This window comes from Leptodactylus fuscus, chromosome 1 (genome assembly GCF_031893055.1).
Source record: "Leptodactylus fuscus isolate aLepFus1 chromosome 1, aLepFus1.hap2, whole genome shotgun sequence".
Taxonomy (NCBI): domain Eukaryota; kingdom Metazoa; phylum Chordata; class Amphibia; order Anura; family Leptodactylidae; genus Leptodactylus; species Leptodactylus fuscus.
Genome location: NC_134265.1, coordinates 306,817,973 through 306,831,376, shown reverse-complemented (window position 1 = coordinate 306,831,376; position 13,404 = coordinate 306,817,973). Strand labels below are relative to the sequence as shown.

The 13,404-nt window shown below is 40.9% G+C and overlaps 1 protein-coding gene across 5 annotated transcripts in view; it reads right to left on the bottom strand.

The window, feature by feature from the left end:
* Positions 1-13,404, bottom strand: part of PCM1 (pericentriolar material 1) — a 75,257-nt gene that overhangs the window by 12,982 nt on the left and 48,871 nt on the right. For 4 of the 5 annotated variants that reach the window (XM_075258771.1, XM_075258767.1, XM_075258769.1 and 1 more), the window contains 11 exons: positions 12,747-12,969; positions 11,121-11,266; positions 9,635-9,828; positions 9,326-9,500; positions 8,597-8,928; positions 7,752-7,901; positions 7,029-7,201; positions 6,746-6,877; positions 5,361-5,481; positions 4,820-4,951; positions 2,176-2,312 (listed from right to left, as the gene is read on the bottom strand). In XM_075258771.1, the coding sequence (XP_075114872.1) occupies positions 2,176-2,312; positions 4,820-4,951; positions 5,361-5,481; positions 6,746-6,877; positions 7,029-7,201; positions 7,752-7,901; positions 8,597-8,928; positions 9,326-9,500; positions 9,635-9,828; positions 11,121-11,266; positions 12,747-12,969 (1,915 nt within the window). The remainder of the gene's footprint in view (positions 1-2,175; positions 2,313-4,819; positions 4,952-5,360; positions 5,482-6,745; positions 6,878-7,028; positions 7,202-7,751; positions 7,902-8,596; positions 8,929-9,325; positions 9,501-9,634; positions 9,829-11,120; positions 11,267-12,746; positions 12,970-13,404) is intronic. The other variant, XM_075258770.1, reaches the window with a different exon arrangement.

Sequence of the window (13,404 nt, the reverse complement as noted above, 5' to 3'; positions counted from 1 at the left end):
AAGTAGAGATGAGCGAGTACTGTTCAGATCAGCCGATCCGAATAGCACGCTCGCATAGAAATGAATGGACGTAGCCGAAACGCGGGGGGTTAAGCGGCCGGCCGCCGTCAAAGCGGAAGTACCAGGTGCATCCATTCATTTCTATGGAGCGTGCTGTTCGGATCGGCTGATCTGAACAGTACTCGCTCATCTCTACTAGAAAGGTCTAGAAATGCTGCAGCTGACAACTCCTATGAAGCCCAATAGAAGTACACTGAAAACAAGACATCTAAGTAAGACTCCTTTATAATTTTCATATTGGGCTCTGGTGAAAATCGAGATCACCTAAACGTTACAGCGATATAGTTGACAGATGGTCAGCGGGTGTATGGTCCAAAATGAATAACCATTCTGGGTATTTTAGCAATTCTAGTGTCTCAAAGAATACGCAACATTCATACAGACAAAAATTTGAGCTGAATATTTCTTCTTTAATTTGTTAAAGCTTAATGTATTGAAATCTAGACAGTCCCTTTAAAGAGATGGTCACTGAATTACAGTCCATTGCACTGACATGAGGGATTCGCTTTATTCTTTGAGCAGTAACACATTATGCAGTAAACAGCTGGATGTAACAGATGGAAAAGGAGTAAAGAATACCAAGTAGACTATAAACCAAACTGCAACAGATGCTGCGAAAGGTAAAAGCTATTTGATGCATAAAATAGGCAAAGATGTGAACAAATAAGTCACTAGTCATGCCTCATGCTTTTCTGTGTACCGGGATCACGGCAGACAGGTTTATTTAGCGTGGGCTACATGAATAAAGAGGAATATTGGCTGCTTGGCAGTTTTGCTATTTTCGGGGAGTTCATTTATATGTACATCATAAACCTGCAGAAAGGTCCTTTTACAAAACATCATTCACATGCCAGGTGGATGTGACTGCATGCCGGAAATCTGGGACTGCACAAAGGCTTCTGAGACCTATAGTGCAGCCATCTAATTGGGACTGGGATCTGGGACTGCACATTTCCCATACCTTGGATAATATTGACGGACAAACGTCTTTCTTCAGCCATATTACACCTATGTAACATTTCACATGTTATATTACCACTGCTAAAATCTGTGGAGAACCCATGTGGACTTGCATGGTGATTTTTCAGGTCAGGCTGCGAACCTTCCACTCAAATCACAATCTATAATTCAAGTTTTGCAAATCAATCAAAAACAAACAGATACTTTTCCTATGAACACCACTTGTCCACTATCCATCAACCAAACCCCAGTGTGAATGATGCAGTAGAATGCATGCACAACCAATGTGCCATTTACTACCACAGGCCTGACAAATGGTTAAGCACAGCGCTCTCGTCAGTCCTATAGAAGTAAAGAGATTGATTGTCACGCATGTGCACTACTGCTCCATTCACACACAGGCCTTAGGGATGGCTGTGGGCCCCAGTGTTCACATCTCCAGTGATTAAAGACATGTCCTGTGGACAGGGGGAAAAGAGCTGCTTGTGGGGAAAACATTTTCTGCTTACTTTTCTTTCTACCTTGTGTAATAGTTCAACCCTGCATCCATCACAAAACACCAATATACCACAAATATCCAGGCCGCTGAACTATGACTCTCTAAGGTAAACTACAAAACTACCATGGGTCCGGAAGTTTTACATCAAGAGATTTTAGAAGGAAGGTCATTTATGAGGAGGTCTACCACCACCAAAATCTTCTAGCACACGTATATGCTGTTGGCACACGGAACATATGTTTTTTTTTGTGTCAAAGTGCTATCTTGTGGGCAGAAATTAACTTTTAATTTGCATGCAAATGAGCTGTTTGGTGCACTCCGGGTGTTGCCGCATCTGCTGGAGCACAAGCTTCTTCCAATGGTTCCCAACACATTGTGACCTGTCAATCTTTATGTTAGAAAGCAGGGATTACAGGTGACAGTGTGTACTCTAGCAGGTGAGGCCACACATCAAGTGCACTAAACCTTTCATTTGAATAAGCATTAAAAGTTAATTTTAAAAAAAAATAAAAAATAGTATGCTCACCATGTCCCTGCCAATTCAACTACACTTAGATGGTTTTGAGTACATTTCAGAAGAGGTAGACTCCATACAACTACAACAAATACGCCCCATGTTGCAATCTGTACATAGGATGGGAATGCTTGAATGTTACCTTTAAAAATGGGATGACTTCTTGCATAATTGCCTTAATTTGTCTGTCGAGCTGCTGGGTATCAATACGTGGACAAGGAACACCAGATCCCTCTTCATGGTACAATCTGCTGCGCCCGGACTCCTCCTCATTGGAACCTTTTCAAAATTGAAGAATGTGATATTACACAGACAATATACCACACTACGTCATTGTGACAGATTTTCTATAGCCAATTGTATGAAAAATTCCAAATCAATTTATCTCCTCAAGTTATTCAGAATTTCTCCTTGTGCTCTAACTAAAGGACAATGCAGCTGGTAATACAGAAGTGATTTTCTTCAGCACGCAAATCTACGTTCTCTGTTCCACTTTCTCTCACAAATTATATAATGAATAGAAGTCACCCCACAATCACATGCTACGTGCACATTTTAACAAAACAAGCAATGGTAAGTTGCAACTTATACTTAGTGAAAAAGCTGAAAAAGTTTCTGTACTTTTAGAAAACTGTGCCCTATAGGCAGAAATCAATATAGCATGCAGCTTAATGTATAACATATAATATACATTGTGCCCCTGTTCAACAATGGAACATTTCTGGTTTTCACCATCCTGGCAGCCCCAATGTAAATAAGATTCCTTTCATAAATGATTTTTTTCAACGTTCAATATATTATGTATTGTAAAGAAGACAACTTGTGTACTTGTGCATTAATTGGGTTTTATATTAAAATGTTCTGTTCTCTAACTATCCACTTGGCCATATAGCACAACGTTTAGGTCACTATTTAGCTTCTCTCAAACGCAAAGTGTAAGATCTTTAATAGACATTGCATATACCGTATTTTTCGGACTATAAGACGCACTTTTTTCCCCCCATATTTGGGGGGAAAAGAAGGGTGCGTCTTATAGGCCGAATGTGGCGCCTGGCACCCGCCGTAATAGAGAGGCAGAAGCCGGCAAGTGATAGACGCCATTACAGGTGCCGGGGCCTGCGACATCGCTGCACTCCTCTGCCCTGCATGAAGCCAGCAGCGGGAGGAGTGATGCTGCTATTCCGCTCCTCCGTCCCCCCGCCACTGGCTTCATGCAGGGCAGGGCAGCGATGTCTCAGGCCCCGGCGTCTATCCCTCCCCGGCATTCGCCTCTCTAGTACAGCAGATGCCGGGTCAGTATCAGCGGCCCCTTCTCCCCCGGGGCCGGTCCCCACCGGCCCCGTACCTGTAAAGTTGCAGGCCGGCTCCTGCGCGGCGATATCGCAGGAGCCGACCTGGGGGGGGGGGGGGGGGGGGGGGGGGGATAAAATAGTAAAAAAAAAAAAAACAAACAAAAAAAACACACTTTAAAAATATATAATAAAAATATGAAATAAATAAAAGTTCTAAATCACCTCCTGTCCCTAGAATATACATATAAAAGTAGAAAATCATATGTCATAAACCACCGTTTTTTTTTTCAATAAAAGGTGATCTAAGCAATAGATATTCCCCAAAATGGTATAACTAAAAAGTACTTCTGGACCCGCAAAAAAAAAAACACTCTATGCGTCCCCGTACAGCTGCAGGGTCACCTGTCAATGTGGCCTTGCAGCTGTTGCAAAACTACAACTCCCATACATTAAATATTTTACCAGTTTTTGCTTCAAAATTTTTTTTCCCTATTTTCCTCCTCTAAAACAGGGTGCGTCTTATAGTCCGAAAAATACGGTAATTCCCTAAAGAAGCAAATAGCATGGACAAGGCTTACATATAGTATACGGTCCAGAAGTAGCCCATTGGGAACTAGTGCCTAGCCATCCCATTAAAATTAATATAACCAAGCTGCAGAATGACCATGTGACCAACAAACATGATGTCACTTCCTGAGAAGAAAGCAGCATACATTCAGAGTCCTGCACAATCCCTTTAAAAGTGGTCATTCAGGGTTAATTTTCCTTAGGATTGGCCAGAATACCTGATTGTTGGAGAACCACTTGGGTCATTAATATGTAATCTGTGGGAGGTCCGACACCTGAACCCTGCACAGATCAGCTCTTGAGGCAGCCTATGGGTACCAGAAGCTGCTAGTAGAAGGGTAGAGCATGCAGTGTCGCTCTTATTTATGTACCAGGAGGGCATAGAAGCATCATCTGCTGTACTGCGGTAGTTCTGGGGACTTGTAGCCATGCTACCTATCCACTAACAATCACCGTGCCTGATCTGGTTTGTTGTGACAGATACCTCACAAATTGCATAATGAATGACCTATCCTGTGGATAGGTCATCAGTATAAAATAAAAATAAAAAAACGTTAAACTTCAGCAATTAACTATCAATAATTAAAAACACTAAAGATTGCCTGAATACAATTCTAGATAAATGAAAAAAAAAAAAAATTCTCAGAAGGAAGCCCAAAAACCTGAGAGGGTTTCTCCCTACTAATAGAGTACGCTGTGGATGATTTAATACAAACATATTGAGGTGCACCTTCATGTTTCCAGTATTGATAGAGGGAGACGCATTTGCAATAAATATAGAATAGATTACCAGTGCCCAATGAATAACTGCATTGTTCGCAGGATGTCTCCTGGACTGTAGTACAGTTATTAGTTAGTACGGCCCATACAGCATTACACAACTTTGTATGCAGGCTTCACCCACAATGTTACATAAGAAAAATGTACCTTCTAGGTTAGTGGCAGCATTGTTAAGGTTATTGCAAGAGTCAGTAGCTAAATTATTTTCACTCTCAAGTTTCATGCGCTCATATTCTCTCATTCTTGCCAATGCTTGATCTAAATGGATCACTGTGTTACCTGCAAATAAATGGACACAACACAAGCTGAATATTAACTCCGAAGTGGCAAACACCAGGCAGTGCTACAACTAGGGCTGAGGAGTCCGTCATGAAGTCGGGAATAATTTTGGGTGGAGTAAAGTCACCATTTCAAAATACCTTTTTATTATATTGTACAATAATTAATATTTCATAATAAATTTGATGCATAGTTACATTTCATAGGAATTCAATCACTAGTTTTTTAATGAGAGAATTGTTACTGCTTCTGTCTGCCCATGGCTGTCATCCATTTATAAAGTCAGATGCGGAGCAGGAGTTGAACGGTACAAAAATAAGGATCCCGTGGTTTGGACTCCACAGCCCAGGCTACAACAGGTACAGCTAAAATACAGAATACAACACTGATAAATAAAGACTGAGCCTACCAAGATCATCTGTAGCAAAAGGTTCAAAATTAGACGACGCTGATAAATTGCTGAGATTGTCCCCATCATTTTGTTCACCTTCATTACAGGCTGGATCATTGGAGGTTTTTGTAAACATTTCCTAAACCAAACAAGAAAATATGAAATGACATTAGATCCCATACAGAAAGAATTGCATACAATGTCTATTAAAACACAAACAAAACACAGAAACACCATCAGCCTTCACGTAATAGTTTATTTGGCTTTGTTCTGCTTTCACAGAGCGCTGGAGTCCTCTCAATGATGTGTGTGACATTCATGAGCTGCCAGCAACTCCCATCACTGACTGGCAGCTTTCTCACTACGCACAATCAGCAATGGAAGGGAGGGAAGAAGCCCAATACCCATGGATATGAGTAACACAGCACTTGGCTGGACACAATAAAGATTTGGTAAGTCATCTGGCAAGTGACTCAGCGCTGGATTCAGGATGTCAGCCACCAGAGTGGACCCCAGAGATCACCACATGATGCAGATACATTCACTTCTGCTGGTGGTAGCAGACTGAGATTTCCATCCAGACATCCAGATTGTGACTAAACTAAGGAGTAATGTGTCCAGATTGAACAAAGTTTTCTGACTTGTTAGACATGTGGGTGCAGCTTCTCAGAAAAGGGGGCTAGGCTAAAGTGCAACAACATGTGCCAAAATCCTACTATTATAAATGAGAAAGTTTGTGTGTTTGTTATTCAATCACGCAAAAACGGCTGAACGGATTTGGATGAAATTTGGCACATAGATAAGTTTGTAACCTTGATTAACATATCAGCTACTTTTTATCCCGGTAAATGACATGGTTTCACAACTGTTATGAATTTATTTTCACATACTACATTACACTGCTCCTGCAGCAGCTTATCTCAGCTAGGTCTGTTATTTCTCTCTATGTAAACACTCATCTAACCCTCAGGGATTCTGTACAAGCATTTGCATATTATCTGATCTGCTCCAGGCTGTCCTGACACACTGGTTGGGAAAACACCTTTAATCCAAATTGGCAGTTTGCTACTTTTAAACATGCCGGGAAAAAGAAAATCTAATTTGTTGCAAAATTCTAAAACAACGACAGCTATGAAGGAGCCAGAAGTCAACAGAGTTCTCCTCAAGCGGAGCTGAGGGGGATCATCGGCACCAACAACACGCTCATTATATGATGTCCCAGCAAGCTGCTGAGATGCCAGAATAATCACGGGCACAGCGCAATGAACAAGTTTAGCGGCAGGCCAACTTGACAGCTGCCAAAACGCCGGAATAGGCGGATTATCAAAGCCAACAACACAATCACTATATTGCGAACCAGTGAGCTATAATAAAAACGGATGCAGAACTGCTTAAATACATACATCATCTGTTGTAGCCAGGCTTTCACTTGGTGTGAGCTCAGAGTTGGATGCCATCCACCCAATGGAGTCCACAGGCTTGGTACTGTCATGTTTCTTCTCTGCAGTTTCTGTGACACGTCTGGTCACAATATCCTAGAAAAATTGTACAAAACAGCTTAAAGAGGTTGTCTGAGAAATAGCCATCTATCTACATACGCACAATTTCAGAGAAATTACAATGACAGAAAATTTTAAACTTTTTTAAACTCAAAAAAACAATTCTGCTGTGCACAAGTGATATTACCTGCAGGGAAAACAGTGCTTTCTGCCTTAGATAGTCCGTATTCAGAAGCTGAAGTTCATGGAAGAGCTCAATAAGGAAATGTGGACGGCATTCATTTTGGGAAATCAGTGTAGCAACTTCAGAGTAAATGGTATCACGTAATGCTTCAAACATAGAAAAATCACTCCCTGCCTCTGTAAAGTAAAATATAATATTAACTTCAAACCACATTTACAAAATCTTTTACCAGCTTGTGCAATAATCACTTACATTCGCTTTTAGGAAAACAGAACGTCACAGAATACACAGAAAATGTGCCTGGGGCGGTCACGTAACAGCCCCAGTGATAATGGCAATTACTAAATTTTGGTCAGGTAAGTAAATTTATAAAGTAGGCAAGGGGGGGGGGGGGGGGGCGGTCAGGGAGTTCAGTTTAATGTGTAAATGTTGCTTTATCCCAGACAACCACTTTAATGGTGACTGAACTCTAAACAAACTTTAGAAAAAGTGAATTGTAGAATAAGATTAGAAACTCTTGTTACAGAAAAATAACTTTCTCTGCTTATCAGCACCTTTCCTTCTCCTGACTTTGTTTCCTAAACTTCCTTTGTATTGTAAAATGTTTGCTTTAAAGTGCTCCAATCCACAGGATAACATTGGTTTAAAAAAAATCTATTAAAATTTGATTTATAACAATATTTCAGCAATTGATATAACAGAGTAAAGAACAAACTGATAACATACCTGAAGACGCATCAGCAGTCCTATTGTCCTTCCTCAGACGTTCTATGTGATCACAGCTGGGAACGGCTTCAGTCATTTCCTCAGTTTGCGCATGCTTGTTGCTGCTCTCCTTAGATTTAGCAGTGCTGGAAACACTTGCACTGTGGGGATCTGCCCCAAAAAAATTACATAGTAAATAAATTTAAAAATATTTTCAAAATAAAACAAAACATTTAATAAAAAAAACAAAAAAACAAACAAAGCTTAATTTTACACTGCTTAATAAACAAATTGTCAGAGGAAAAAGGTCACATGGCCCATCTGGTCTGTCGCAAGGCTAGGATTACCTCTGCGTTTGGGTTTCCATTTGTGGGATCTGCTTGAGGACACCAAGAATGGAAACCTAATCCACATAAAAAAGCAGTTATGGTAGGAAACTCGCAACCCCATAGACTATAATGAGGTCCGTGTGGTTTCCACTTAGTTTCTGCTTGAAACATTATTTCCATTGGCATGTTTGGTTGTATCGTGTTGTGGTCTGACAGGTCCTAGTTGTTTTGGTCCTGTATTGTTCTGGTTTGTCTTCTGGTTTGTTTATTTGTATGTTGCTTTGAATAATTTATTTAAAAAAAAAACTTAAAAATCTTATAGAAAAAAAAAAAAGAAAAAAAAAAGCGCTGCTTGCAGTGCTTTTCTCTCCGCATTTTTTCATGTGGAGTGGGGAACAGAATCTCCGAACGAAATACAAGCGCTGGTGTAAACCCAACATAAAACGCCACCTTTAAACACTTTTGTGACTTAGTTAGATAAGCAGTTCATCAAGCAAAACAGTAAAAAAAAAAAAAAAAAAAAAAAAAATTAGTTACCGTAGTTCTTCAATACTTTACTCTTCTGTAGGAAAATTTTTCTTTTCTTGTTCTTTGTCTTTGGAGTTTTGTCCTTAGATGCCAGGCTTGCTTGGGCCGAGGCTTTGCGAGATTTGAAGGTTTTAGTAACGGTTGTGGGATCTTCTGGGTCAGGCATACTGCTCAAGCTCCCCACAGACTCCTCATCATACTGCCTCAGCTGCTTGACAGAGTTTCCAAAGGATGAATGTCCAGAATCTATAAAGGGAGATTTTTTTCCTTGGTCTTTATTTTGGTTTTCGGTCTGGTGACCTCTACTGTGTTCGCCTTCATCGGCTTCTTTCGGAGAGTTTCTGAGGGAGATTTTAAAAGAATTTTAGGTACTGTGGAGGAAACTGCAAACTGAATAGAACTTAAACAGAATGTAAAGCCAGCATAAGTGAATGAATACTAGCTATCCATCTAGATATTTATAGATCATAACTTGTTGGAAGAATTGTTCACATGCTACCGCGGGAAACAAAAGTTATTCACACACCTATTTCCAAAATGTCTGCACTACAGCAATAAGAGAAGCACTTACACATTAAACAAGGCTTGCTACAAAGAGAACCAGTATACTAACTTAGCAGCCACTTACAAATAACAGTATGGCTGCCTCTTACAGACAGTAGGCTAACACAAGCTAGTATAGTAGTCCAAGGATAGCTGACAAAAAAATAAAAGATAAAAATAAATGAAAACACATACCTTTGCTTGTCTGTTGTGTTGGAAGAATTACTCTCAAAAGGCTTGGGAAAAGCCATATACTCCGTTTTTCCTGATGTGTTTGGGTCGTGAGGCTGGAGTTGTATATCAGGCTGAGTAGCAGAATTATGGGTGAAGTCGCCAATCCCAGGCGGAAAGGCTGGATTAAAATTCCCACCTATATCAAAATCAGTATTGGAAAAAAAAAAAAAAAAAAAAAAAAAAAAAAAAAAAAAGATTTGTCTGATGTACATAATGAAACCGTAAGAAGTAGACAGCACGTAACAGAACTGACCAAATAAGTTAACATACCTGGCATCATATTAGGAAAATTGCCAAACGGGGGCATGTTAAACATATTCATAGGAGGGAGGAAACTGAAATTATTAAATAGATTTGGGGAGGAAGGAGGGGGTGCACTGCTGCCCCTTTCTGGTCTTTGTTGGCTGCTTTGTTGAAAGTGTTCCTGCTGCTGCTGGCACATATCATTCAGCAATTGCTTCAGCCTGCAAATAGAACCAGAAAAATACAACCATTAAAAAGGTGAAACTAAGTATTACAATATACAAAGTGGAACAATAAATCAAACATGATATGATTTTTATCAGATTAAGTGGATAGGTCACATTAGATTGGTGGGGACAGACTCATGGCACCCCCAACCTGTGGGATGTTTTCAGGAGCCAAAGTATACCAGAACTAACAAAGCTAATACATTTGTAAGGGAATGGGCTGCAGAGCATGGCAGCTGCTACAGAGTATGGACCTGTACGGTGTGGTGCATTACCACTCCTGTAGACAGATTATCAGTAGAGATGAGCGAACACTGTTCGGATCAGCCGATCCAAACAGCACGCTCCCATAGAAATGAATGGAAGCACCTGGCTCGCAGACTTAGCCGGTGGCCGGCCGCTTAACCCCCTGCGTGCCGGCCGCTTCCATTCATTTCTATGGGAGCGTGCTGTGAGCGTGCTGTTCGGAACGGCTGTTCCGAACAGTGTTCGCTCATCTCTAATGATCAGTAATTCATTAAGAAAGTTCTAGAATACTTCAACTCTGCTCTTAAACCAGGCATAAAATCCTATATTATAGGATGTGGGTAATCTGGCCTGTGAAGTGGAAACTATGGCCCACACAAGCGCCAATGCAAGTAGCTGATCTCTGGGGATTACAGGTGTCCGCCTCTACTGATCACATAACATGACATATCCCACGGTAGGTAAACAATTAACGCTAAGGGTAAGTTCACACAGGGTTTCATTTCAATGGGACGCCGGATTCACACCAGCGTTCGGCACTCCATATTAGGTTTCCGTCTTCTGCCGGCAGAAGACGGAAACCTGTCATGCCGAGTCCGGCCGTGAGCGCCGATGAGCGTTTTGAGCTCTCCGTGGCAAAACAGTTTTTTTTCAAACCGGATACAGAGTACTGCATGTCCGACTCTGTGTCCGGTTTAAAAAAAAACAAAAAAAAAAAAAAACAAACACACGGTTTCACCGCAGAGAGCTTAAAACGCTCACAGCCGGACAATTTCCAAACCCATTCAAATGGATGGGTATGAAATATGCTGGCAGGTCTCCGTCTCCTGTCCAGTTTTGTGCAGGAAACGGAAACCTGCAGAACTGAGTCCCGGGCGCAGATGTGAACAAGCCCAGCCCGGAGCTGTCTTTTTGGTCAGGATTTTGAGACGGATACAGCCTCAAAATCCTTACCAAAATACCTTGTGTGAACTTACCCTTAGGTTACCATAAATGTTTGCAAGATGAACTATAGCACAAGTGTCCAATTGGGCATGTACCTGAGAACATTGTTCTGTTGCCAGTTAAGCTGTGCATAACATTGATTCAGCTGGTGCATTACAAGGTGGACTTGAGGAGTTCCCACGCTGCCAGGTAGCACACTATATGGATTGGTGAACAAGCTTTGCAATAAGTAGGAAAGTGACTAGAAAGAAAAACAAAAAACAACAACAACAATATATGAAACAGACATCTATAAATTAACTTTAGGAACTTAATACAACTGTTGTCCTCTGCTATTATGTCCATACAGTCATTTCATATGTTTTGTGGGGGATTTCCATGCTCAGGTTTCCAAACATGTTCTTCTCTCAAATGTCAGAAGGTTGGCTTTCAGAAAAAGTTTATTTACTATGTTTAATATTATTTAATACTAAAGGAGTAATCCAAGACATCTAGTTACATACCTTTACAACTCCCAGATAGATAGATTAAATAACTGGGCAGTAGAATTGAGGATGAATATAGGAGGAAAGAATGTTGCAGTAGTCTAGGCATGAGAAGCTGAGGGCATGGACTACCATATTTGCGGACTCAAGTTTGAGTATTCTGTGCATGCCAATTTAGAGAATAGAGGGAAAAACTAATGGAGCAGATTTATCAAGACTGGTGGATTGTACGCAGGGACCAACAGTGGCTGGGGCTACTTCACAAACCAGTCAGACATCCCTGTGCCAGAATAGAAGTCTATGGCAGTTAGGAATGGCCATGCGTTATATCGAAACTGTTTGGTCAACTTCTGCCTGATGTCAGGAGAAGCAAAGCATGCATTTATGTGTCATATCACAGGCCTCAGCGGTCCCCGACATCAGGAAGAACCGGCAAAAAGAAAAGGGAGCTGCGCCAGAACCCAGAAGAGGTTAGTAACATGATTTTTGCATTTGGTCACCTCCCCTGGGACCCAATATATTATACTCACTGGTCTGAAGAGACCCCAGAGTATAATAGCAACGTCGGTTCAGATGTGTTCTGTCTAAACGAAACTGCTGGACCCATCACGCGAGATTCCTACACGGATCACCCAAACACATACTCCTACTTTAAAAAGGACCATTGTTTTAAGAGGGGTTACCTAAATAATTGCCATTAATCGTAATTGAGGTACAATGCCCAATTAATTGCTTTTCACCGAATGTGATTTGCTCTGAATAGGACCCCTGGACTTTTACACAGAAAGCAAGAACTGCTTGCAAAAGGTTGTTGCCAGTAATCTTTAAAGTGAACCTGTCAGTAGGATTTAGGACACTAAACCACTGTCATGTCCTTATGCACTTGTTAAGTATCCCAAACTTGTGAACTCTAGACATCTCTCAATATGCATTGAAGACTATTCGTTAAGAGCACAGGGGCAAACAAGGGCATATTTTTATGCATAAAACCATTTTTGTGAATGTGTGTGCAGGACCTGCTGACAGGTTCTTTTTTTTTTTTTTTATTAAGTCTCGCTATAACAATAAAGACAATTCAAATGTGAACTGAGGGGAAAATAAAAGAAAATCCCCATCAGATTGTAATGTGTCAAGAGTTGGGTCATGCAGTCATAAGACTTGAGTCACAAGATGCAAATAGACAGACAGAGAAAGCATAGATGGGTACAGTGACAAGGCGAGACATCTCTACACTACCTGCTGATCTCTCATCAGAGTCTGGCACATATTTGTGCTGAATTCTATTTGTTTCTTCAGCTGGTTGATCTGCTCCTGCCAGTGTTCTTTCTCCTCCACATGGGAAAGCTCAGACACCCACTGGACATTTTCTTGTCGCCTCATGCTTATATTCTGCTGCTGTCTTGTCTTTGGAGAGGGACGATAATTGCCGTCAACAGAATACGAACGTTGCTTTTTCCACCTGGAACAAAGGCATTACATTAAACAAGTAATACACTATAGGGAGAAAAAAATATTCACTGAATTCAGGCATTTGCCACAGGTATATAAAATCCAGCACCACCCATACAGTCAGTCTTTACAAACATCTGTGAAAGAACGGGTCGTGTTGAAAAGCTCACTAAAATACAGCTTGGTACTGGAAAAGGACCAGTCAGGATAATATTCCGTGCCTAATCGCACTGCTATGACATGTCATTTTGTGAAAGTTCTTACTATCTAGATATCACACCATCCACTGCGAATGAGACGACTGAAAAGTGGAAGTGTTTAGGAATAAAAGCAACTCAAATCACCCAGTGGCAGACCTTGTAAAATTATAGAGCGGGGCTCCCAAGTGCTGAGACAGAAAGCATATAAAATCCAGGCCTCTTCTAAAGCTGGTCAGCTGCATGCA